Raw genomic sequence first — 23,827 nt, forward strand, 5'->3', positions numbered from 1 at the left:
GTATATGTCAAAGCACAGGCTTAAACTGTATGTTGGTCAGTTGTGTCAGAAAACAACTAGTGATATTGGCAACAGTAGGTGTGCGGGTCTGGGATCTGATAATGGTGATGCATGAGCCATGAGGTGAAGGAGACATGTGCCAAGTTACCAAACTACATGCAACCAGCCAGCCAGGCCTACAGACCGAGAGTATGATTCCGAGGCAGCACAGTGAAACAACTGAGCAGCATGCAGTGAGAGTTGGGGGTTGCATGGTGAACGGAGAGGGAACCAAATGGTTGTTACTGGCACGGCCATATTCAGTGGGCACGACGGGTGGGCCGGTCCATACACACACTGTACTGGAGGTGTAATTCTCACTACTTACTGTCTCGCTCTCCTCCCCATCCGGCAAGTTATTAGACTCACTGCCATAGTGCAGAGGGGAGTACACCCAGGTCCTGTCCTCTGGGGGCTGTCGGTGCACAACCGACACAGCAGAGGGCGTCAGAGAGAGGGAGAGAGCGGGGGCCATTGGACGCACACAGAGAAGCAGAGGCAGGCAAGAGAGATAGACAGGACAAGGCAGGCCAGGAAAATTAAATAAAATTAGAAATGCCAAAGGAGGAAATGCCAGGACAGAAAGTGTGAGCTTGGAATATAGATTAGCCTAACTGCAGGGGAAATAGGGAAATCCTATTTGAACAGAACACAGTGTAGAGGGTTAGTGTAATGAAATATTAACATTTCCTTCAAAAAAACGTTAGTCTTTTCCTATTTCCTGCTATCACTGTCAAAAGTCTTCCGTTTTCATGCTGGCTGGTATGTATCATGTGCCTAAGAATGGCTTTCTATGACTATGCTATTTCTATTTGATTAACCCCTCATCAATCTCAACAGCCAAGGTGAAGTGGACAAGGAAAAAGGATGAATCTACAGTATGCATCAGCCAGAAAACAGGGTGGGAGTGGGTGGTTGGCGACGGGTGGAAAGCGAGGGTGCCAGCACTGCCATCAACCAAAAGGACATCTTCTCTCAAAGCATCTTCCCCCCTTCATTCTCAATAAAGAAAAGTGCTCTGTGCCTTGCATTTATTATTATGTGCATTAAGTGTTTGGCCAGGACAGCACCTCAGTGCTGCTCTGTCTCTGAGGCCACTCAGGTAGAGACAGAGGGAGAGACTGAGAACTAATTTGAGAGAGAGAGAGAGAGAGAGAGAGAGAGAGAGAGAGAGAGAGAGAGAGAGAGAGAGAGAGAGAGAGAGAGAGAGAGAGAGAGAGAGAGAGAGAGAGAGAGAGAGAGAGAGAGAGAGACAGAGAGAGAGAGAGAGAGAGAGCAAGAGGTGGGAAGACAGGGAGTGGGAGCGGGAGGAGACAGATGGCCTCAAATGAGAAGCTAAGAGCCTCCTCCTATAACTCAGCCACCTCATCCCTTCTTTCTCCTCCTTTCCTGCCCCATCACTCCCCCTCTCTCTCTACAGGGAGAGTCTTCTCCAGCCGTTTGATTTGATTCAACATGAAGAGGAACAAACCCCAAGCGGAGGATGAGGTGGATGAATAACGTTAAAGCTACAGTCTGCTTTAAGAAAAACAACAAAATTATATAAAGATTTGAAATTACTATTGAACAGATTTCCAGATTGCAGACTGAAGCTTAACAAAAAAGGCCAAGTCCCTTTTTGTTCAAATGATATAAAACACATGAAATAAAAATGATCTGTAACAATAGGTAAAGCATGTAATGTGTCATGGCCTCATTCGCATCAAGGCACCAGAAAGCATCCTCTGAGAAAAGATGCTTGTCAAGGGAAGTCAGTTTATAAGTCATTTGTGTGAGATCTTGTGCATGTCTTTTCATTCGGATCCGTCTATTTCAAAGTCTGAGGATCAACTGAAGAATCGCTACAGATACAGCACTAAGACTCTAAGTAAGCAGACTGGAGGACTAAGCTACAACAACTCCATCCACAGCTATATGCCATTGATATCCTTATAAACATGTGCTACTGACTGAAGCATTGACTAGACAAGAGAGCTTGGGACTATAAGGTTCTATCTGCAAAAAGATGATTCTGAGATATTTGGCTTTAAAGTTCCGAACCCTCATTGGTTTGAATGGTGTCAGCAATTTTTATCTTGTATTCTTTTGAACTTAAAACCATGAACTGGGGCATTCAGAGTACTATATAGGTAGAGAGCATTGAACAGAACAAGGCTATGTCAATAAAAAAAATTGACAAAAATGCAGATAGTTGCCTACTACGAGAGCTTGGGACTATGAGCTGGGAGCCATAGAGAGTCCTACTAACTTACACTGCAGCTGGAGCTTTCTCCTCCGACAGGACAGGAGAGAACACCCAGGTTCTCCCGTCTGCAAGCTGACAGCACATGCCCAGAGAGAAGGGGGGTGGAGAGAGAAAGAAGAAAGAGAGAGGAGGGAGAGAGAGATGGGGGAGAACAGAGGGGTGAAAGGGATAGAGGACAGACAGATGAGACGAAGATGGAACATGGATGGAAATGAAAGGTTCATAGAAGAGACGGTTGCTGTTTTGACTGTGATGGTGAAGGGTGAACAAATGAAATGTGAATCAGGCATGATGATGAATGGATTTACAGGTCTGGTGCCCTCCTTCTCCTCTCACCCCCCCTTTCTCCTTCCTCTCACCACCCTGAGCCTCTGTCACAGCTTAAACAGATAAATCAGAAGTGAGAGGGAGTGTGAAAGAGAGGGAGAGAGATGGCGTGAAGGAGAGAGGAAGATAAGGGAAACAGAGCGAGGGATAGGAAGGAGACAGAGTAACAGAGTGAAAGACAGAGCGAGAGGGTGAGACAGAAACAGAGAGAATGAGTGTAAAAGGGAGGTGGTGACTGCTGATGATAAATGAATAATTCAGGCTGTAGCCACTCAACAGGAGCTGGTGAAGTGCTTCTCTGCCATCTCCCCTGGGCCTGCTCTGACAAGAACAATCACTTCAGCCCTCTCTCCATGACCTCTCAAAGTAATATGCGCTCCGTCTCTCAGGACTGGTACAATATCCCACACATTGTTCTGATGAAGAGTCATGTCTACTTTGACCAGTCAAATCCCAGAAGACAATCATCTTTTCATGCAGTTTACTGGTACTCGCTTTGAGATTGCTTTACACATGAGATGACACAACCATACAACCCAGAAAATGAAACCGTTTAGAAGCACTAAATTAGAACGCTATTAGAATTCAATTTAGAATGTTATATGACCTAATACGTGTCTTCGGCTGGCTAAATGACCACAGGTTCATGGATACAGAGAGACACAGTGGTGATAGTGGTTGTCTAAAAGCGTTGCCTCTCTGTTTCTCCAGAACTGCAGAGAGGCAGAGCAGGTCTGGTGAGTTGAGATGGTCATCCGATGACTAAGAGCTCTCAGATAGACAGACCTACTGACCCTCAGAGCCTCCAGGGTCACAGTGTGAGGTGTTTCATTGCAGGAGACTGTCCACCCGTCAGAGTAACGCCAGAGGAAACTTTCCTATCTGGACTTCTCACCACAGACTCGTACATCAATGCATGGCTCTGGCTCCGAACTCAGTGTCGTAGAGCCCAGACTTCTACAATAACACCTGTCAGATCAAAGTCAGGCTGTCTGAAGAGAAGTAATCTGTTCAGGAAGAAAAGCGCCATGCAGTTAAGAGAGATGTCAGATCAAAGTCAGGCTGTCTGAAGAGAAGTAATCTGTTCAGGAAGAAAAGCGCCATGCAGTTAAGAGAGATGTCAGATCAAAGTCAGGCTGTCTGAAGAGAAGTAATCTGTTCAGGAGGAAAAGCGCCATGCAGTTAAGAGAGATGTCAGATCAAAGTCAGGCTGTCTGAAGAGAAGTAATCTGTTCAGGAAGAAAAGCGCCATGCAGTTAAGAGAGATGTCAGATCAAAGTCAGGCTGTCTGAAGAGAAGTAATCTGTTCAGGAGGAAAAGCGCCATGCAGTTAAGAGAGATGTCAGATCAAAGTCAGGCTGTCTGAAGAGAAGTAATCTGTTCAGGAAGAAAAGCGCCATGCAGTTAAGAGAGATGTCAGATCAAAGTCAGGCTGTCTGAAGAGAAGTAATCTGTTCAGGAGGACAAGGGCCATGCAGTTAAGAGAGATGTCAGATCAAAGTCAGGCTGTCTGAAGAGAAGTAATCTGTTCAGGAGGAAAAGCGCCATGCAGTTAAGAGAGATGTCAGATCAAAGTCAGGCTGTCTGAAGAGAAGTAATCTGTTCAGGAGGAAAAGGGCCATGCAGTTAAGAGAGATGTCAGATCAAAGTCAGGCTGTCTGAAGAGAAGTAATCTGTTCAGGAGGACAAGGGCCATGCAGTTAAGAGAGATGTCAGATCAAAGTCAGGCTGTCTGAAGAGAAGTAATCTGTTCAGGAGGACAAGGGCCATGCAGTTAAGAGAGATGTCAGATCAAAGTCAGGCTGTCTGAAGAGAAGTAATCTGTTCAGGAGGACAAGGGCCATGCAGTTAAGAGAGATGTCAGATCAAAGTCAGGCTGTCTGAAGAGAAGTAATCTGTTCAGGAAGAAAAGCGCCATGCAGTTAAGAGAGATGTCAGATCAAAGTCAGGCTGTCTGAAGAGAAGTAATCTGTTCAGGAGGACAAGGGCCATGCAGTTAAGAGAGATGTTTGAACAAAAGAGAGAATAACTCAACTTCACTATCTGCTGATGTCATAGCCTGAAGTACTGTCCTATTTGTCTGGGCCCACATTCAATTATGTTTAGTGCCAGATTGAGATGACATAAAGTGCTTAGGACAAAGCAGAAGTGAAGCTAGGGAGATGGACTGACTAAATTAACCCTTAAACACCTCAAATCCCAGTCTTAACACTCCACCCCAACCCACTCTGAACACCCCAGAACATTCTGAACACTCCACCACAACCCACCCCACTCTGACCACCCCAGAACATTCTGAACACTCCACCACAACCCACCCCAACCCACTCTGACCACCCCAGAACATTCTGAACACTGCAATCCAACCCACACTGAACACCCCAGAACATTCTGAACACTCCAATCCAACCCACTCTGAACACCCCAGAACATTCTGAACACTCCAACCCAGTCTGAACACTCCAAACCAGTCTGAACACTTCAACCCACTGTGGTGTCTTCTGGTATAACACACGCCCATGCAGGTGTCTCACCTCACTCTCCCCCTCGCTCCCTCTGGATTCCTACTGTCAACGCTTCTGTAGAAAGGCATGACAGCATCCAAATCTGAGACTCACACACCCTCCCATGACCCAACACTAATAACACACACTGACCATCTGCATTACGGGTGGCAATGATAAGTTACACACACATGGACAAACAATATTTAACAAATCAAAAATGGAAATGATGGCCAATGTAAATGATGGGAGCTAGCTGTGTATAGTCTAGTGTCTGCTGTTGTCTGTTTCATGTTCTGCTGTATGCCTACCGACTGACGTAGATTTAAACCTAGGAGATATTTAGCAGCTAGGATACTGTAGTATACTGTATGTTGTAACTGAGCTGTATGCCTATAGACATGGTAGCAGTTGGTATTTAGTATCCATCATAATTGTGCCTTGTGTGCCCAGGGTCCTATTCATTAGGCACTAAATGGATGAAAACAAATTGAAACAGGTTTTTTTTTTGTTACAAAAGGTTTTAAAACGTTTTCCTAAGGAATACGACCCAGGTGTGTGTGCATGTATGTTGTGCCAATGAAAGCACAACTTACAAAGTAGATGTCTGTGATTGTTACGTCATCCTCGTCGTCCTGGGAGGCTTGGCTGGTGCAGCCGGACCCTGACACCATGCTGCCCCGGCGGTCCCGCTCAGCCTCCACCACCACCACCTTGGAACTGGCAGGGGCCTCAGCAGGGGTCTCCGGGTCAGAGGTATCAGCAGCAGAGGCTTCAGCAGGGGCCTCAGGAGCATCAGGGGTCGGGGGAGAGGTGGAGGGTGGGGTAACAACAGCAGCAGAAGCCTCAGCTACCTCTGGTACCTCACTGAGAAGATAAAGGGGGGGGTCAGTCACACACACACACACACACACACACACACACACACACACACACACACACACACACACACACACACACACACACACACACACACACACACACACACACACACACACACACACACACACACACACACACACACACACACACACTAGAATTACTGTACACACCTGCTCTCACACACATTCTCTCTCTCCTTCTCCCTCCCACTTCTTCTCTCTCTGAAACCAGCCCAGACAGGCAGAGCTGAGACTGACTGATTAGATCAATGGGAACAGAGAGGCCACTAACCAAGACTTACACTACCAGATGGCACAGTGCCACCACAATCCCTCTATTGTCCAGACCCAGATCATTAACTACTAGGAATGACTTAAGCTTATCCCAGATTGCTTTCTCAGCTTGTGTGTTTAGATAGAGAGACAGAAATGTGAAGCCTGCTCCCTGGTGGCGCAGTGGTCTAAGGCACTGCATCGCAGTGCTAGCTGTGCCACCAGAGACTCTGGGTTCGAGCCCAGGCTCTGTCGCAGCCGGCCGCGACCGGGAGGTCCATGGGGCGACGCACAATTGGCCTAGCGTCGTCCGGGTTAGGGAGGGTTTGGCCGGTAGGGATATCCTTGTCTCATTGCGCACTAGCGACTCCTGTGGTGGGCCGGGCACAGTGCACGCTGACCAGGTCGCTAGGTGTACGGTGTTTCCTCCGACACATTGGTGCGGCTGGCTTCCGGGTTGGATGCACTGTGTTAAGAAGCAGTGCGGCTTGGTTGGGTTGTGTTTCGGAGTACGCATGGCTCTCAACCTTCATCTCTCCCGAGCCCGTACGGATGAGACAAGACATTAACTACTAACAATTGGATACCACGAAATTGGGGGGGTAAAAAAAAAGACAAAAAGAAATGTGAAGCCTGGCATTCCTAAAGAGCAGTGACGGCATCTCAGACTCGGAGAAGGACCTGTTTGTTGGGAAATAAGTATTTAATGGGGGTGAGGGGCTGGTGTTGTAGTTGCCATGGGGACCTAAACTCTCTTTCTACCTCTCTCCCTCTCTTTTTTTCTCTTGCTCTCACCAAGTAGGTGAGTCTGAGGCAGCTTTGAGGAGCAGGGTCTCCAGGTGGCTAATTCCCCAGTCCCCTGTCTACCCCGTCCCCTCCACCCTTCCCCTACTACCCCACCCAGCTCCCCGAGGCCATATGTCTAACTTGTTCTCAACCCCCCCAGACCCATCTGACATAGTTCCACTGCCCAGCCACTCCATAACTTTCCCCATGCACTCCTGTCTTTCTGTTTCACTCTTTTACAGTCACTGTGGTCTCACCCTACTACCCTGCCTGTCTTGTCTGTCTCACCCTTTTCCAGTCACTGTGGTCTCACCCTACTACCCTGTTTGCCTGTCTCACCCTTTTACAGTCACTGTGGTCTCACCCTACTACCCTGTCTGCTTGTCTCACCCTTTTACAGTCACTGTGTTCTCACCCTACTACCCTGTCTGCCTGTCTCACCCTTTTACAGTCACTGTGTTCTCACCCTATTACCCTGTCTGCCTGTCTCATCCGTTTACAGTCACTGTGGTCTCACCCTTTCACAGTCACTGTGGTCTCAACCTAATACCCTGTCTGTCTGTCTCACTCTACTCCACTCTCTTAACCTAATTAGATGGCTTCTCCAGAGAACATCCAGAGGCAGCGATGATCTGTACATAACAAGGGACTTAACAGCATAGCTACAGGCCACAGCCACCCCAATAACCAAATGGGACCTAGAGTGAGGTGTAAGGTGGGGACTTAATATCACAGTCAAATGGTAACATGGCTGCCCCACTTCCCAGAGCGGAGGGTTAGATAACCTAGGTGTTAGCCTGTCCCAGGTGAGACGTTTTCAGGTTAGTTTTAGTAAAAAGTGCCGTAGCAGCAGCGGCCCGGGTTCCTATTGGGGTAAGAGCAGCCCCATCAGAGGTAGGATCTGAAACACTTGACTTTATACTTGGGATTCCCAGAGTTACAGTGAGCACTGACAAGTATGTTAAGTATACCAACATGATACCCGTTGAAATGTTAATAACTCTGTAAATGCATGGCTCTGGTTTCAGTGTGTTGGATACTGGGTGTGCTGCTCAGTAGAGTTGAGCCTGCTCTCAGGGATTTGTGTAATACATCTTGATCTTTGTAGAGTAAGGTTGAGGCTGTGTACCTGATCTCTGGAGATGGCTGTGGGGCCGTGATGATGGGCTCGCTGTCATGTCTCTTCACCTCCACCTCCACCGTGATGGTCTGCTGCTCCTCCTCACGCACCTCCTCCTGGGTCCTACACACACACACAGATGTGCAACGTAAGTACACACACGTTCAATGTATAGTACCAGTCAAAAGTTTGGACACACCTACTCATTCCAGGATTTTTCTTTATTTTTACTATTTTCTACATTGTAGAATAATAGTGAAGACATCAAAACTTTGAAATAACACATATGGAATCATGTAGTAAGCAAAAAAGTGTTAAACAAAAAAATATATATTTGAGATTCTTCAAAGTAGCCACCCTTTGTCTTGATGACAGCTTTGCACTCTCATCCCAAACCACCTCATTTGGGTTGAGGTTGGGTGATTGTGGAGGCCAGGTCATCTGATGCAGCACTCCATCACTCTCATGGTCAAATAGCTCTTACACAGCCTGGAGGGGTGTTGAATCATTGTCTTGTTGAAAAACAAATGATAGTCCCACTAAGCCCAAACCAGATGGGATGGCATATCGCTGCAGAATTCTGTGGTAGCCATGCTGGTTTAGTGTGCCTTGAAATCTAAATAAATCTCAGACAGTGTCACCAGCAAGCACCCCCACACCATCACACCTCCTCCTCCATTCTTTACTGTGGGAACCACATATGCGGAGATCATCCGTTCACGTACTCTGCGTCTCACAAAGACACGGCGGTTGGAACCCAAAATCTTACATTTGGACTCATCAGACCAAAGGACCGATTTCCACTGGTCTAATGTCCAATTGCTCGTGTTTCTTAGCCCAAGACAGTCTCTTCTTATCATTGGTGTCCTTTAGTAGTGGTTTCTTTGTAGAAATTTGACCATGAAGGCCTGATTCACGCAGTCTCCTCTGAACAGTTGATGTTGAGATGTGTCTGTTACTTGAACTCTGTGAAGCATTTATTTGGGCTGCAATGTGAGGTTCAGTTATTTGCCCATTTCTGAGGCTGGTAACTCTAATGAACTTATCCTCTGCAGCAGAGGTAACTCTGGGTCTTCCTTTCCTGTGGCGGTCTTCATGAGAGCCAGTTTCATCATAGTGCTTGATGGTTTTTGCAACTGCACTTGAAGAAACTTTCAAAGTTGACTGACCTTCATGTCTTAAAGTAATGATGGACTGTCATTTCTCTTTGCATATTTGAGCTGTTCTTGACACAATATGGACTTGGTCTTTTACCAAATAGGGCTATCTTCTGTATATCAACCCTACATTGTCACAACACAACTGATTGGCTAAAAAGCATTAAGGAAAGAAATTGCACAAATTAACTTTTAACAAGGCACACCTGTTAATTGAAATGCATTCCAGGTGACTACCTCATGAAGCTGGTTGAGAGAATGCCAAGAGTGTGCAAAGCTGTCATCAAGGCAATGGTTGGCTACTTTGAAGAATCTCAAATATAAAACATATTTTGATGTGTTTAACACTTTTTTTGGTTACTGCATGATTCCATATGTGCTATTTCATAGTTTTGATGTCTTCACTATTATTCTACAATGTAGAAAATAGTAAAAATAAAGAAAAACCCTTGAATGAGTAGGTGTGTCCAAACTTTTGACTGGTATTATAAGTACACTCACGCACACACATGTGAATAAGCACACACACGCACAAGCGTAAGCACACAATCAGGCACACACACGTAATACAACTCAGCGACAGGAAGGGTGGTCACATCCATAAAAACACAGACCAATAGAGTGACCTGACACACCCTAGCCTATTGGCCTTACTCATTGGTCAGAGCCGGAATGACTAGCGCTGTAAGAACACCCAACTACCAAGTCCTTTATGCAACGGAATAAGTTGTGCATTCAAACAGGCCATGTAGGCACAGCAGTGTTGTTACCTCCCGTCATGGCTGACAGACTGGGTGTGCCTCCTGCAGAGAGACACACAGAGCAGTTAACGTGTTGTAAATCTGGGTAGGGTACATCAATTCGGTTCTCTCGCTCTGACAGTTCAACACAACCAGGGATTGTTTTTTATCCAGTTATGAATATGGTATAGCCATTATATTATACATTTTGACTTAAGTTTTAATTCTCATTTTAAAAAATGACACCATGAATACATAGACCATAAATAAGCCATTGTGTCCATAGCTGTACCTTCTCTCAGAGCTGTTGTTCTGGTACCTGTAGCGGGGGTTCTCTGCTCCAGCATCTGAGGGAGACCTCTCTGGGATGGACAGAGAGGTGGTGGAGGAGAGCGTGGTGGCGATGGAGGCCGTGGTCGCCTCCTCAAACGACGGAGGGGTGCAGGGTAGAAGGTCTGGTCGCCCTGAGAGAGAGAGAGCGAGAAGAGACAAGGGGAAAGAAGTGGGTAGAGAGAATCAGAACAAAACACCTGCATTCAGTCTCCGTCAACAGCTAGGATAAAATGATAGCGCTGTGTGAATGTGGAGTGTGTGAATTTGACGGTGGGGGGTGTTTATATAATCTAGGTCTCCCTACCCTCGTCCTCCAGCGTGGGGAAGCTGCGTGCTCCTCTCAGGTCGTAGATGTTATCGTCTCTCTCCGAGGGAAACTGGCTGGCTGACCAGGCGGCTCCAGGGCCAGTGTACTTAGGCACCGTCAGGCCCACACGACCCTTCTTAATGGGAGAAGACTTCAAGGCTGAGGAACACACAGATAAATAACATCACTTGTCCTCTTACCACCAAAGGGAACACAGTCCTATGTGTGTGTTTGAGTGTTCAATATCTTTCATATTTTCTCATAATGTTTCACCTCCCAATACAAAATACATAACAGAGGATTTGCTGTGAAAAAGTACATCCATTCAAAAGAGATCAAGTTAAATACATCAAGTTCAAAACCAAGATTCAAGCATAACACTAAGTGAATTGAGCAGGTCTTTGTTTTCCTGGAAGCCGTGTGTGTGTCAGCCTGACTGATAGTATAGTCTAGTCTGGTCTACTCACAGGAGCTCTTCTTGAACACATTGCTGCTCATGAATTTGAAGAACCTGTCTGCATAGAAACCAGGCCGATGGACTGATACGGTGTCCTGGGGGGGGGGGGGTATGGGAAGATAGAGAAAGCAAATGAGAGAGAGGTAGCAAAAACAGGAGAGAGACGCAGCAAGAGAAAGAGAGAGGGAGAGAGAACAACACATTTACTTTAAATACAGTCCATCTCCATTCTTAGTTAGGATGCTGCACGCCTCACTGTATGGCCTAGTTTATTCATCCTTTCTCTCTAGAGTAGGACAGGCCAAACGACCCAGGACACACACTCTCTTCAACTCATTACACATGCACCAGTGGGCTAAGATCACATGGCTGGACAGGACACACGACACTCGGGTGTTTGGTTCAGTCTGACCCAGAAAGAGATGGTGAGAGATGACCCCCCCCCCCCCCCGTATCTTCTCAGTGAGGTACCAGAGACTCCTGCTGTTGTTGCCCCACCTCTCCCCGAGCCCCTGAGGCTCCTGGGGCCCATGCTAAACCCTCTGCTGCTCAAGCCACTGGCCCGGAGTACCCTGCTTCGGCCCCGGAGGCCCCTGCCAGTCTTTAAGGTGGTGGTGGAGGCTGAGTGGGACCGCCGGGACAGCATGGTGTCAGGGTCTGGATTCATCAGCCAAGTCTCCCAGGATGACAACAATCACAGACATATACTTTGTAAGCTGTGCGGTCATTGGCTCAACACACATGCACACACACCCGAGAGAGAGAGATGTGGTATAACCCCATCACTCAGTCATTATGCTGGTTTCCCAACACGTCACGCCAGGCTTGTTAAACCATGTCAGGGGGGAGCGAGAGAGAGCGAGTGAGAAAATAACAGTTCTACAGTGCCTTCAGAAAGTATTCACACCCCTTGACTTTTTCCACATTTTGTTGTGTTACAGACTGAATTTAAAATTGATTACATATAGATTTTTTGACACTGGCCGACACACAATACCCCATAATGTCAAAGTGGAATTATGTTTTTCAAAAATGTTTACAAATTAATAAAAAATGAAAAGCTCAAATGTCTTAAGTCAATAAGTATTCAACCCCTTTGTTATGGCAAGCCTACTTAAGTTCAGGAGTAAAACATTGCTTAATAAGTCACATAATAAGTTGCATGGACTGCATGGAATAATAGTGTTTAACATACGACAACCTCATCTCTGTACCCCACACATACAATTATCTGTAAGGTCCCTCAGTCGAGCAGTGAATTTCAAACACAGATTCAACCACAAAGATCAATGGAGGTTTTCCAATGCCTCGTAAAGAAGGGCACCAATGGTAGATGGGTAAAACAGAAAAAACAGACATTGAATATCCCTTTGAGCATGGTGAAGTTATTAATTAATGGCTGTGATAGGAGAAAACTGAGGATGGACAAACAACATTGTAGTTAGTCCACAATACTAACCTAATTGACAGAGTGAAAAGAAGGAAGCCTGTAAAGAATACAAACATTCTAAATCATGTTTGCATCAAGGCACTAAGGTAATACTGCAAAAAATGTGGCAAAGCAATTACCTTTTTGTCCTGAATATAAAGTCTTATGTTTGGGGCAAATCCAATAAAACACATTACTGAGTACCACACTCTATATTTTCAAGCATAGTGGTGGCTGATCATGTTATGGGTATGCTTGCAATCGTTAAGGACTGGGGAGTTTTTCAGGATAAAAAAAACAAATGGAATGGAGGACAGGCAAAATCCTAGAGGAAAACCTGCTTTCCAAAAGACAATGGGAGATGAATTCACTTTTCAGCAGGACAATAACACAAAACACAAGACCAAATCTACACTGGAGCTGCTTACTAGGAAGTGAATGTTACGGAGTTTCCGAGTTACAGTTTTGACTTAAATCTACTTGAAAATCTATGGCAAGACCTGAAATGACCAACAACCAAATTGACAGACCTTGAAGAATATAGAAAATAACAAATGGGAAAATGTTGCACAATCCAGGTGTGGAAAGCTCTTAGAGACTTACCCAGAAAGACTCACAGCTGTAATTGCTTATAAAGGTGCTTCTACAAAGTATTGACACAGGGGTGTGAAGACTTACAATTGAAGTCGGAAGTTTACATACACTTAGGTTGGAGTGGTTGAAAAACTAGTTTTAATGACTCCACAAATTTCTTGTTAACAAACTATAGTTTTGGCAAGTCGGTTAGGACATTTGTGCATGACACAAGTAATTCTTCCAACAATTGTTTACAGACAGATTATTTCACTTATAATTCACTGTATCACAATTCCAGTGGGTCAGACGTTTACATACACTAAGTTGACTGTGCCTTTAAACAGCTTGGAAAATTCCAGAAAATGATATCATTGCTTTAGAAGCAACTGATAGGCTAATTGACATCATTTGAGTCAATTGGAGGTGTACCTGTGGATGCATTTCAAGGCCTACCTTAAAACTCAGTGCCTCTTTGCTTGACATCATGGGAAAATCAAAAGAAATCAGCTAACACCTCAGAAAAAAAATTGTAGATCTTCACAAGTTTGGTTCATCCTTGGGAGCAATTTCCAAACGCCTGAAGGTCCCACGTTCATCTGTACAAACAATAGTACGCAAGTATAAACACCATGGGACCACGCAGCTGTCATACCGCTCAGGAAGGAGACGCGTTCTGTCTCCTAGAGATGAACGTGCTTTGGTGCGAAAAGTGCAAATCAATCCCAGAACAACAGCAAAAGACCTTGTGAAGATGCTGGAGGAAACGGGTACAAAAGTATCTATATCCACAGTAAAACGAGTCCTATATCGACATAACCTGAAAGGTCGCTCAGCAAGGAAGAAGCCACTGCTCCAAAACCACCATAAAAAAAAGCCAGACTACGGTTTGCAAATGCACATGGGGACAAAGATCGTACTTTTTGGAGAAATGTCCTCTGGTCTGATGAAACAAAAATAAAACTGTTTGGCCATAATGACCATCGTTATGTTTGGAGGAAAAAGGGTGAGGCTTGCAAGCCGAAGAACACCATCCCAACCGTGAAGCACGGGGGTGGCAGCATCATGTTGTGGGGGTTCTTTGCTACAGGAGGGACTGGTGCACTTCACAAAATAGATGGTATCATGAGGCAGGAAAATTATGTGGATATATTGAAACAACATCTCCAGACATCAGTCAGGAAGTTATAGCTTGGTCGCAAATGGGTCTTCCAAATGGACAATGACCCCAAGCATACTTACAAAGTTGTGGCAAAATGGCTTAAGGACAACAAAGTCAAGGTATTGGAGTGGCCATCACAAAGCCCTGACCTCAATCCCATAGAAAATTTGTGGGCAGAACTGAAAAAGTGTGTGCGAGCAAGGAGGCCTTCAAACCTGACTCAGTTACACCAGCTCTGTCAGGAGGAATGGGCCAAAATTCACCCAACTTATTTTGGGAAACTTGTGGAAGGCTACCTGAAACGTTTGACCCAAGTTAAACAATTTAAAGGCAATGCTACCAAATACTAATTGAATGTATGTAAACTTCGGACCAACTGGGAATGTGATGAAAGAAATAAAAGCTGAAATAAATCATTCTCTCTACTATTATTCTGACATTTCACATTCTTAAAATAAAGAAGTGATCCTAACTGACCTAAGACAGAGAATTTTTACTTGGATTAAATGTCAGGAATTGTGAAAAACTGAGTTTAAATGTATTTGGATAAGGTGTATGTAAACCTCCGACTTCAACTGTCAGTAAATTCGATATTTCTATTTTTGATTGTCAATACATTTATAAATATTTCTAAAAACATGTTTTCACTTTGTCATTATGGGGTATTGTGTGTAGATCAAACATCAATTTTGGGGGGAATAAGTAAACAACACACACACACACACACAGCTACCCTGCTTCTCCACAGTAGCCAACCTGTCTGTATAGCTGTGACTTCATCAATAAATGCATGAGGGGAAAGAATGGCAGTAACCTCAAGGTCAGAGTATAGAGTACTCAGAACCCAGACAGAGAGAGGGGGGGGAAACACAGACGGTGGCTTGCTGTTCAATCATTAAAACCGCACAACTGGTCAAATCTCCAATAGTCTGCACACCTGTGTCTGAGGAACTGGAGTAAAGCTGTCTGTCAAACAGGACTAGGAGCTCAGGTGCATCCTGTTTATATTGATCATCCTTGAGATGTATCTACAACTTGATTGGAGTCCACCTGTGGTAAATTCAATTGATTGGACATGATTTTGAAAGGCACACACCTGTCTACATAAGGACCCACAGTTGACAGTGCATGTCAGAGCAAAAACCAAGCCATGAGGTCGAAGAAATTGAACTCAGACAGGATTGTGTTGAGGCGCAGATCTGGGGAAGGGTAACAAAAAATGTCTTCAGCATTGAAGGTCCCCAGTGGCCGCCATCATTCTTAAATGGAAGAAGTTTGGAACCACCAAGACTCTTCCTAGAGCTGGTCGTACGGCCAAACTGAGCAATCGGTGGAGAAGGGCCTTGGTCGGGCAGGTGACAAGGAACTCAATGGTCACTCTGACAGAGCTCTAGAGTTCCTCTGTGGAGATGGGAGAACCTTCCAGAAGGACAGCCATCTCTGCAGCACTCCACCAATCAGAAGGAAGCTACTCCTCAGTAAAAGGCCTGCTTTGAGTTTTCCAAATATGAAACCAAGATTGAACTCTTCGGCATGAATGCCAAGCATTACGTCTGGAGGAAACCTGGCACCATCTCTACGGTGAAGCATGGTGATGGCAGCATCATGCTGTGGGGATGTTTTTCAGCTGCATGGACTGGAAGACTAGTCAGGATCGAGGCAAAGATGAACGGAGCAAAGTACAGAGAGATCCTTGATGAAAACCTGCTCCAGAGCACTCAGGTCCTCAGACTGGGGCGAAGGTTCACCTTCCAACAGGACAATGACCCTAAGCACACAGCCAAGACAACACAGGAGTGGACTCGGGACAAGTCTCTGACGCTCCCCATCCAACCTGACAGAGCTTGAGAGAATCTGCAGAGAAGAATGGGAGAAACTTCCCAAATATACGTGTGCCAAGCTTGTAGCGTCATACCCAAGAAGACTCAATGCTTTAATCGCTGCCAAAAGTGCTTCAACAAAGTACTGAGTAAATTGTCTGAATACTTATGAATGTAATATCAGTTTTTTATTTTTTTATAAATTCACAAACATTTCTAAAAACCTGTTTATGCTTTGTCATTATGAGGTATTGTTTGTAAATTGATGAGGGGAAAAAACGATTTAATACATTTTAGAATAAGGCTTCAATGTAACAAAACGTGGAAAAGGTCAAGGGGTGTGAATACGTTCCGAAGGCACTGTATATTGTTAATGACTGTGTTCATAAAGAGCTCAGATATGATTACATAGCCCAGACTGACTGTACTAGGAAATACAAATAAAGAAGGCTCATTATGAAGGTTAAACTCACCCCATCGTGAACCAAAGCCTTCCACGTGTGCTCCAGTTTCTTTATTAACCTGGAGCCGGAAAGAGAAACAACACTTAAAACATTTGGTATTAAAAATGGATTAACCCGTTAGAGTCTAAGCCCTGTCTAAGTCGGAGTAGGGGTGGGGGTACTACTAAGCTATATGGAATTGTTTTAAGAAGGTCATACCAAGGATACTTTTGCTATTTGATTTTGAATGTTTAGACCCTTTGAAGTATCCCCAAAAAATATACAAAAATGATTTGATGAAAATGTTTATTTGGCCTTACTGCTATTAGCCCATACAAACGCATTGAATAACAGATTCAGCACATGGAACAACAGATAGTCCCCCAAAAAACATCTAAAGGACATGTGTTCTGAAGTGTCTGTCCTTTATCTGAGAGATAGAAGAAACATTTGTTATTTTTTGGGACATGTATTGAACCCCTTATTTTTGTCACTAAATAGTCTCCATATATACTTCCATATATTTTTTAGATTTTTCGATGTTTGTATTATGCTAATTAGATTTTCACAGGGGCGCAGACATCGACCTTAGGGGGTTAAGGTCACAGCGACAAATATAAACAGCGTCAACCAGCCACGCTACAGGCTGTTGTTTTATACGCTGATGGAGGCTGAATATTTTATCATCTTATGATGCTGGCGGGCTGATTCTACAAGACAGATAGTGACTGAATGAGTTATAATATAGTTACCTGGGTCACATTTATTAGGCAACAAAGATAAAACATATATACTGCTACAGATAGGTACTATCTGAACTTGTCCAATAAGAAACGTTAGTTTTCGTTTCCGTTCCAAAACGTTTTGCTACAGTGTGACCTAATGAACACGATTCTGTATGATTTATATGATATTTGTGATTACCTGTAGGATTGCAGGATGTCGATGATTCCGATGTAGAGGAGTAGACGCTCTCCTTTCCCGTTGACTGCTGGGATGCCGCCCATCCTACAGACAAACATGAAGAGATAGTGAGATACAAAGAGTGGCACTGACAAACAGAGAGGGTAGAGAGAGCTACAAGGAGACCGCTAGCAACACTCAAACACCCCAGCCGGTCACATGTCAGTCACTCAACGTGTCGTCGGTGTCGATAGACTCTCCGCAGGCGGCCCCTCCCTGGATGGACTCCATGGCGGTGGAGTAGAGGGCCTTCTGGGCCACGGGCCTCTTCTGATCCTTCTCTCCTCCCTCCATCTGCTGCTCCCGCTCTGACTGGTCGATGTTATGGACCCCCAGCAGCAAGCTGTAGTCCATGATCTTAAAGCTCTCCAGCACCTGGAAATAGACACAGATATATAGGTTTCAGTTATAGGACTGAGCCAGGCCTATCAGCCCTATGATTGGGGTCCTTCTCAATTATCTTTTCTATTACAAATGGGGGTATAAAAGTTAACCTGTACTGCAGCGTAGTATAAAACATTTGCTTCACAGTGGATGTAACTGCACAGTCAGGGGCATATTTCAGAAAGGTATTTAATTAATAACTTGCTGCTCGACGTCAAAGGAATTGACAATATTAATAATATACCTTGCTGCAGCAAGTAACTTTTTAGTGCCCTCAACTGTAGATGCTAAGTTTAAAATTATGTCAATGTGTAATTTAAACCCTGATAGCAATGGGTCCTAAACCTGGCTTGTTTTCCTCACCAGACAGTCTCTCTGCAGGGTCTTGACCAGAGCGCTGTACATATCCTGGTCCAGCATCAGGCCATCCTGCAGGTCCTGCATGAAGTCAAGGTCTTTGAAGGTGGGCTTGGCCTTCTGTCTCTCCTTCTTGGAGGCACAGCGTTTGTATGTGGAGCCCTTCAGGTCGAACTTGAGGTGCATGCGTACGGCGCGTGGTAGAACGTTGTTCATGACCACCATGCGGATGTTCTTACCGCCAGACTGGATGCAGTACAGGCCGAAGAACTTGGGGAGCAGGGTACGAGGGTTCTGGTTGAGGTTCTGGAGAGAGAGAAAGATGCAGTAAGAAAAAGACCAACATTACCAAGAGCACAGGATACTTTTGAATAAAACAGTCCATGATTTGGTACCTTTCATTTTAACCCTGGTAATTAGGTAACCTGCTCTTTTAAATAGATGTGCCTGCAATGTTTGTGAGCTATGTGAGCTACAGTTTTTTTAATGGTTTTAACTTGATCTGGAAAGGCAATAAATACAATCATTTTGAACAGTTTATATCTCAGTCTTTGTTTTTAAGCCTTTTTAAATGGATATTTCAGGATTTTGGCAATGAGGCCCTTTATCTACTTCCCCAGAGTCCGATTAACTCATGGATACAAATGTTATTTAACCTTTATTTAACTAGGCTAGTCAGTTAAGAACAAATTCTTATTTTACAATGACGGCCTACCCCGGCCGAACCCTAACAACGCTGGGCCAATTGTGCGCTGCCCTATGGGACTCCCAATCATGGCCGGTTGTGATACAGCCCGGGATTGAACCAGGGTCTGTAGTGACGCCTCTAGCACTGAGATGCAGTGCCTTAGATCACTGCGCCACTTGGGAGTTATGTCTCTGTGTCTAGTTTTAAGGATGTAATGACTGGAAGTCTATGTGTATCTACTAGCATGCTACCTAGCAGATACTTTCAGCCATTGTGCTGACGCTAGTTAGCAATTGCGCTAGCACTAGTTAGCAACTTCAAACTGCACGCAGAAACATAAAAATGGTATCCTCATTGCCAAAATCCCAAAGTATCCCTTTAGGTGATTGAGTAAGGCCAGCTCCGTCACAGTACCACACGATTCCTCAAGACCAAACCAAACCAACCTCACCCCTTCAAAATATTCACAACACAAGAGTAGCCAAAAAATACCAAAAGCAGTAACCCAACGTACGAGACGTTTAAACTAACCTAATTCACGATTTCGTAAAACTATCTCCTTATCATCACTCTGCTTTAAATATTTAAGTAGTCAACCCAAATAAGTGAGGTTAGCCAAGCTACACACGTTCCTTAAACATTAAAAGTAATGACAGAATCCCATTAAAGTAATTACCAGGAGCCAGCTTCTTATCCACTCAAAGAGTGCAACTCGGAGAGAGACAGAGAGAGAGAGGAGGGAGAGAGACGGGAAGAGACAGACAGAGAGACAGGGGAAGGAGGGGGCCGGAGGGGTCACAGGGATCCAACAGCAAGCAGTAAGGCCTTCAGGCTTTTAGGCCACAGCCAGTGATCTCCACAAGAGAGACAGACTGGGGGCATGAGACCAAGAGAGCGAGAGACGGAGAGAAACAGAGGGAGTGAATCCCCATCATCCAGCAACACATGCCCCCTCTGTCCCTGAGTGGAGGGCACAGCGCTGACAAATCAAATCAAATGTATTTATATAGCCCTTCGTACATCAGCTGATATCTCAAAGTGCTGTACAGAAACCCAGCCTAAAACCCCAAACAGCAAGCAATGCAGGTGTAGAAGCACGGTGGCTAGGAAAAACTCCCTAGAAAAGGCCAAAACCTAGGAAGAAACCTAGAGACGAACCAGGCTATGGGGGGTGGCCAGTCCTCTTCTGGCTGTGCCGGGTGGAGATTATAAGAGAACATGGCCAAGATGTTCAAATGTTCATAAGTGACAAGCATGGTCAAATAATAATAATTACAGTAGTTATCGAGGGTGCAGCAAGTCAGCAAGAGAGAGACACATGAGAGAGAAAGCAGGGGATGAAAGAGGGGGATAGAGAGTAGAGGTCGACCGATTAATAGGAATGGCCGATTAATTAGGGCCGATTTCAAGTTTTCATAACAATCGGTAATCAGCATTTTTGGACACTGATTTGGCCGATTACATTGCACTCCACGAGGAGACTGCGTGGCAAGCTGACTACCTGTTATGCGAGCGCAGCAAGGAGCCAAGGTAAGGTGCTAGCTAGCATTAAACTTATCTTATAAAAAACAATCAATCTTAACATAATCACTAGTTAACTACACATGGTTGATGATATTACTAGTTTATCTAGCTTGTCCTGCGTTGCATATAATCGATGTGGTGCCTGTTAATTTATCATTGAATCACAGCCAACTTCGCCAAACGGGTGATTTAACAAGCGTATTCGCGAAAAAAGCACTGTCGTTGCACCAATGTGTACCTAACCATAAACATCAATGCCTTTCTTAAAATCAATACACAAGTATATATTTTTAAACCTGCATATTTAGTTAATATTACCTGCTAACATGAATTTCTAGGGAAATTGTGTCACTTCTCTTGCGTTCTGTGCAAGCAGAGTCAGGGTATATGCAGCAGTTTGGGCCGCCTGGCTCGTTGCGAACTGTGTGAAGACCATTTCTTCCTAACAAAAACCCGAATTAATTTGCCAGAATTGTACATAATTATGACATAACATTGAAGGTTGTGCAATGTAACAGGAATATTTAGACTTATGGATGCCACCGTTAGATAAAATACGTAACGGTTCCGTATTTCACTGAAATAATAAACGTTGTTTTCGAAATGATAGTTTCCGGATTTGACCATATTAATGACCTAAGGCTCGTATTTCTGTGTGTTATTATGTTATAATTAAGTCTATGATTTGATAGAGCAGTCTGACTGAGCGATGGTAGGCAGCAACAGGCTCGTAAGCATTCATTCAAACAGCACTTTCCGGCATTTGCCAGCAGCTCTTCGCTGTGCTTCAAGCATTGCGCTGTTTATGACTTCAAGCCTATCAACTCCCGAGATTAGGATGGCAATACTAAAGTACCTATTAGAACAACCAATAGTCAAAGGTATATGAAATACAAATGGTATAGAGAGAAATAGTCCTATAGTAACTACAACCTAAAACTTCTTACCTGGGAATATTGAAGACTCATGTTAAAAGGAACCACCAGCTTTCATATGTTCTTTAAGCAAGGAACTTAAACGTTAGCAAGGAACTTAAACGTTAACATATTGCACTTTTACTTTCTTTCACTTTGTTTTTGCATTATTTAAACCAAATTGAACATGTTTCATTATTTATTTGAGACTAAATTGATTTTATTGATGTATTATATTAAGTTAAAATAAGTGTTCATTCAGTATTGTTGTAATTGTCATTATTACAAATATATATATAAAAATCGTCCGATTAATCGGTATCGGCTTCTTTTGGTCCTCCAATAATCGGTATCGGCATTGAAAAATCCTAATTGGTCGACTTCTAATAGAGAGGGAGAGAAAGATGTGAGGGAGAGAAAGATGTGAGAGGGAGAGAAAAAGAAAGAGATGTGAGAGAGAGTACGAGCAAGTGAAAGCGTGACAGAGAATCGAGCTTGGCATTGCTCAATAGAAAAGTATGTGGTGAAAACAGGCATGTAGAATGATGCCATAAGAGAGTGGAAAACAAGTGTGAGGGGGTGGCACTGACGTTTGTTACATCACCATGTTTTACATCATGCCCCCAGCCCAACCCAGTCCTGTCAGCTGCACCAACCCAGTCCTGTCAGCTGCAGCAGACGTGTAGAGCTGTTCTACTGCCTCTCTGTGTATGTGCCTGCCTGCCTGTCCCCACTATGTGTCTCAGTCTTAGTCTCAGTCTGCTATGGCCTCAGGCCACAGTGAACCCGCATGGCTCACAATCCCTCATGGCTCATTAGCACGCACACCTAACACCCATTGGAATCGTGTAACTGCAATGGTCTGGAGCCAAAATGGTGGAAAAGGTCAGTGTAAATGTCTTCCTGTTGTCATATACTAATGCTTGAGGGCATTTCCCATCAAACATGGGTAAATTCCTGCTCGGTTTCCATGCCTGTTAGTACATGAATATACACAAGCTTATCCCCACGGAAAATAGAAATCTAAAATAGAAACATGGACATACACTAGTACCGGAAAGATTTCCTCTTGTGAGTAGTATGTGAGTGAGTGGAACGATGCAGTGTGTGTGTGTGTGTGTGTATTGTGAGTGTGTGGGGTCATATCTCACCATGTAGTAGCCAGGCAGCAGCTTCTGCAGAAACTCTGCCTCCTTGTGCATGACGGTCTTGATGATGAACTCATCGTCCTTGGTCAGGTAGAACACAGAGCCACTGGCCCCGGGGTTGGACAACTCAATCAGGGGCTCGTTACACAGGGAGTACTGCAGACACACAGACACATACACTTTGACTGCATTATTATGGCATATTGAAACACACAAGTACATGCATGTATCCTACTCCGACAAGTATACATACACAGAGACACACACACTAATCGGAGGTATGTGTGTGCTGTGGAGCTTCTAGACTGCTGACCACTAAGGGAGGAGCGGTGACTCACCCTGTCTCCTCCTTGACCTAACCTCTCCACCAGATCTCGTCTGGCCTTAACCATCTCTATCCATCCTTCTTATACCTTCCCCCTCTCCTCAACCCTTCTCTGGCCATCCCCAGCCCTCCTCCTCTCTGCATACCGTTTCTCCTCTCACCCTCCCTATTCTGTTCTTCTTCCTGCCTAATATCCCTACTCAACCACACAGTATTTCTTTGCTCATCTTTCCCTCTCCCAAAATCTCCTGATTCTCTCCAACCCTCCCTGTCCCTCCCGTCTCTCCTGATTCTCTTCCCAGTCTCTCTCCAGGCGTGCCAGGGTGCCTGCCTGTCTGGTGGGGGAGATCACACTCCTAGTCTCTCTCCAGGCGTGCCAGGGTGCCTGCCTGTCTGGTGGGGGAGATCACACTCCCAGTCAGGGTGCCTGCCTGTCTGGTGGGGGAGATCACACTCCCAGTCTCTCTCCAGGCGTGCCAGCGTGCCTGCCTGTCTGGTGGGGGAGATCACACTCCCAGTCTCTCTCCAGGCGTGCCAGGGTGCCTGCCTGTCTGGTGGGGGAGATCACACTCCCAGTCTCTCTCCAGGCGTGCCAGGGTGCCTGCCTGTCTGGTGGGGGAGATCACACTCCCAGTCTCTCTCCAGGCGTGCCAGGGTGCCTGCCTGTCTGGTGGGGGAGATCACACTCCCAGTCAGGGTGCTACAAAGCCTGCTGTGCTGCTCACTGATGACAGCAGACCAGGACTGAGAGGGAGGGAATGGGCAGCAGGCTGAACTGAGAGGGAGGGAGTGGGCAGCAGGCTGAACTGAGAGGGAGGGAGTGGGCAGCAGGCTGAACTGAGAGGGAGGGAGTGGGCAGCAGGCTGAACTGAGAGGGAGGGAGTGGGCAGCAGGCTGAACTGAGAGGGAGTGGGAGTGTGGGCCAAGG

At 45.1% G+C, this 23,827-nt stretch overlaps 1 protein-coding gene across 8 annotated transcripts in view; it reads right to left on the reverse strand.

Moving 5' to 3' along the window:
• The window catches only part of LOC139539702 (phosphatidylinositol 4-phosphate 5-kinase type-1 gamma-like), an 83,664-nt gene that overhangs the window by 13,380 nt on the left and 46,457 nt on the right, over positions 1-23,827 (reverse strand). For 3 of the 8 annotated variants that reach the window (XR_011667979.1, XM_071342894.1, XM_071342890.1), the window contains exons 6-17: positions 22,578-22,730; positions 18,307-18,606; positions 17,735-17,934; positions 17,521-17,604; positions 16,627-16,675; positions 11,180-11,264; positions 10,710-10,871; positions 10,365-10,536; positions 10,103-10,135; positions 8,185-8,298; positions 5,712-5,982; positions 368-454 (exon numbers count right to left, since the gene is read on the reverse strand). Coding sequence is in view for 5 of the 8 variants with exons in the window: in XM_071342894.1 (XP_071198995.1) it covers positions 368-454; positions 5,712-5,982; positions 8,185-8,298; positions 10,103-10,135; positions 10,365-10,536; positions 10,710-10,871; positions 11,180-11,264; positions 16,627-16,675; positions 17,521-17,604; positions 17,735-17,934; positions 18,307-18,606; positions 22,578-22,730 (1,710 nt within the window). In the remaining 3 variants the exon portion in view is untranslated. Of the gene's footprint in view, positions 1-367; positions 455-5,711; positions 5,983-8,184; positions 8,299-9,986; positions 10,136-10,364; positions 10,537-10,709; positions 10,872-11,179; positions 11,265-16,626; positions 16,676-17,520; positions 17,605-17,734; positions 17,935-18,306; positions 18,607-22,577; positions 22,731-23,827 lie in introns of all 8 variants that reach the window. The other 5 variants (XR_011667980.1, XM_071342892.1, XM_071342891.1 and 2 more) reach the window with 4 other exon arrangements.

This window comes from Salvelinus alpinus, chromosome 15, assembly GCF_045679555.1.
Source record: "Salvelinus alpinus chromosome 15, SLU_Salpinus.1, whole genome shotgun sequence".
NCBI lineage: Eukaryota > Metazoa > Chordata > Actinopteri > Salmoniformes > Salmonidae > Salvelinus > Salvelinus alpinus.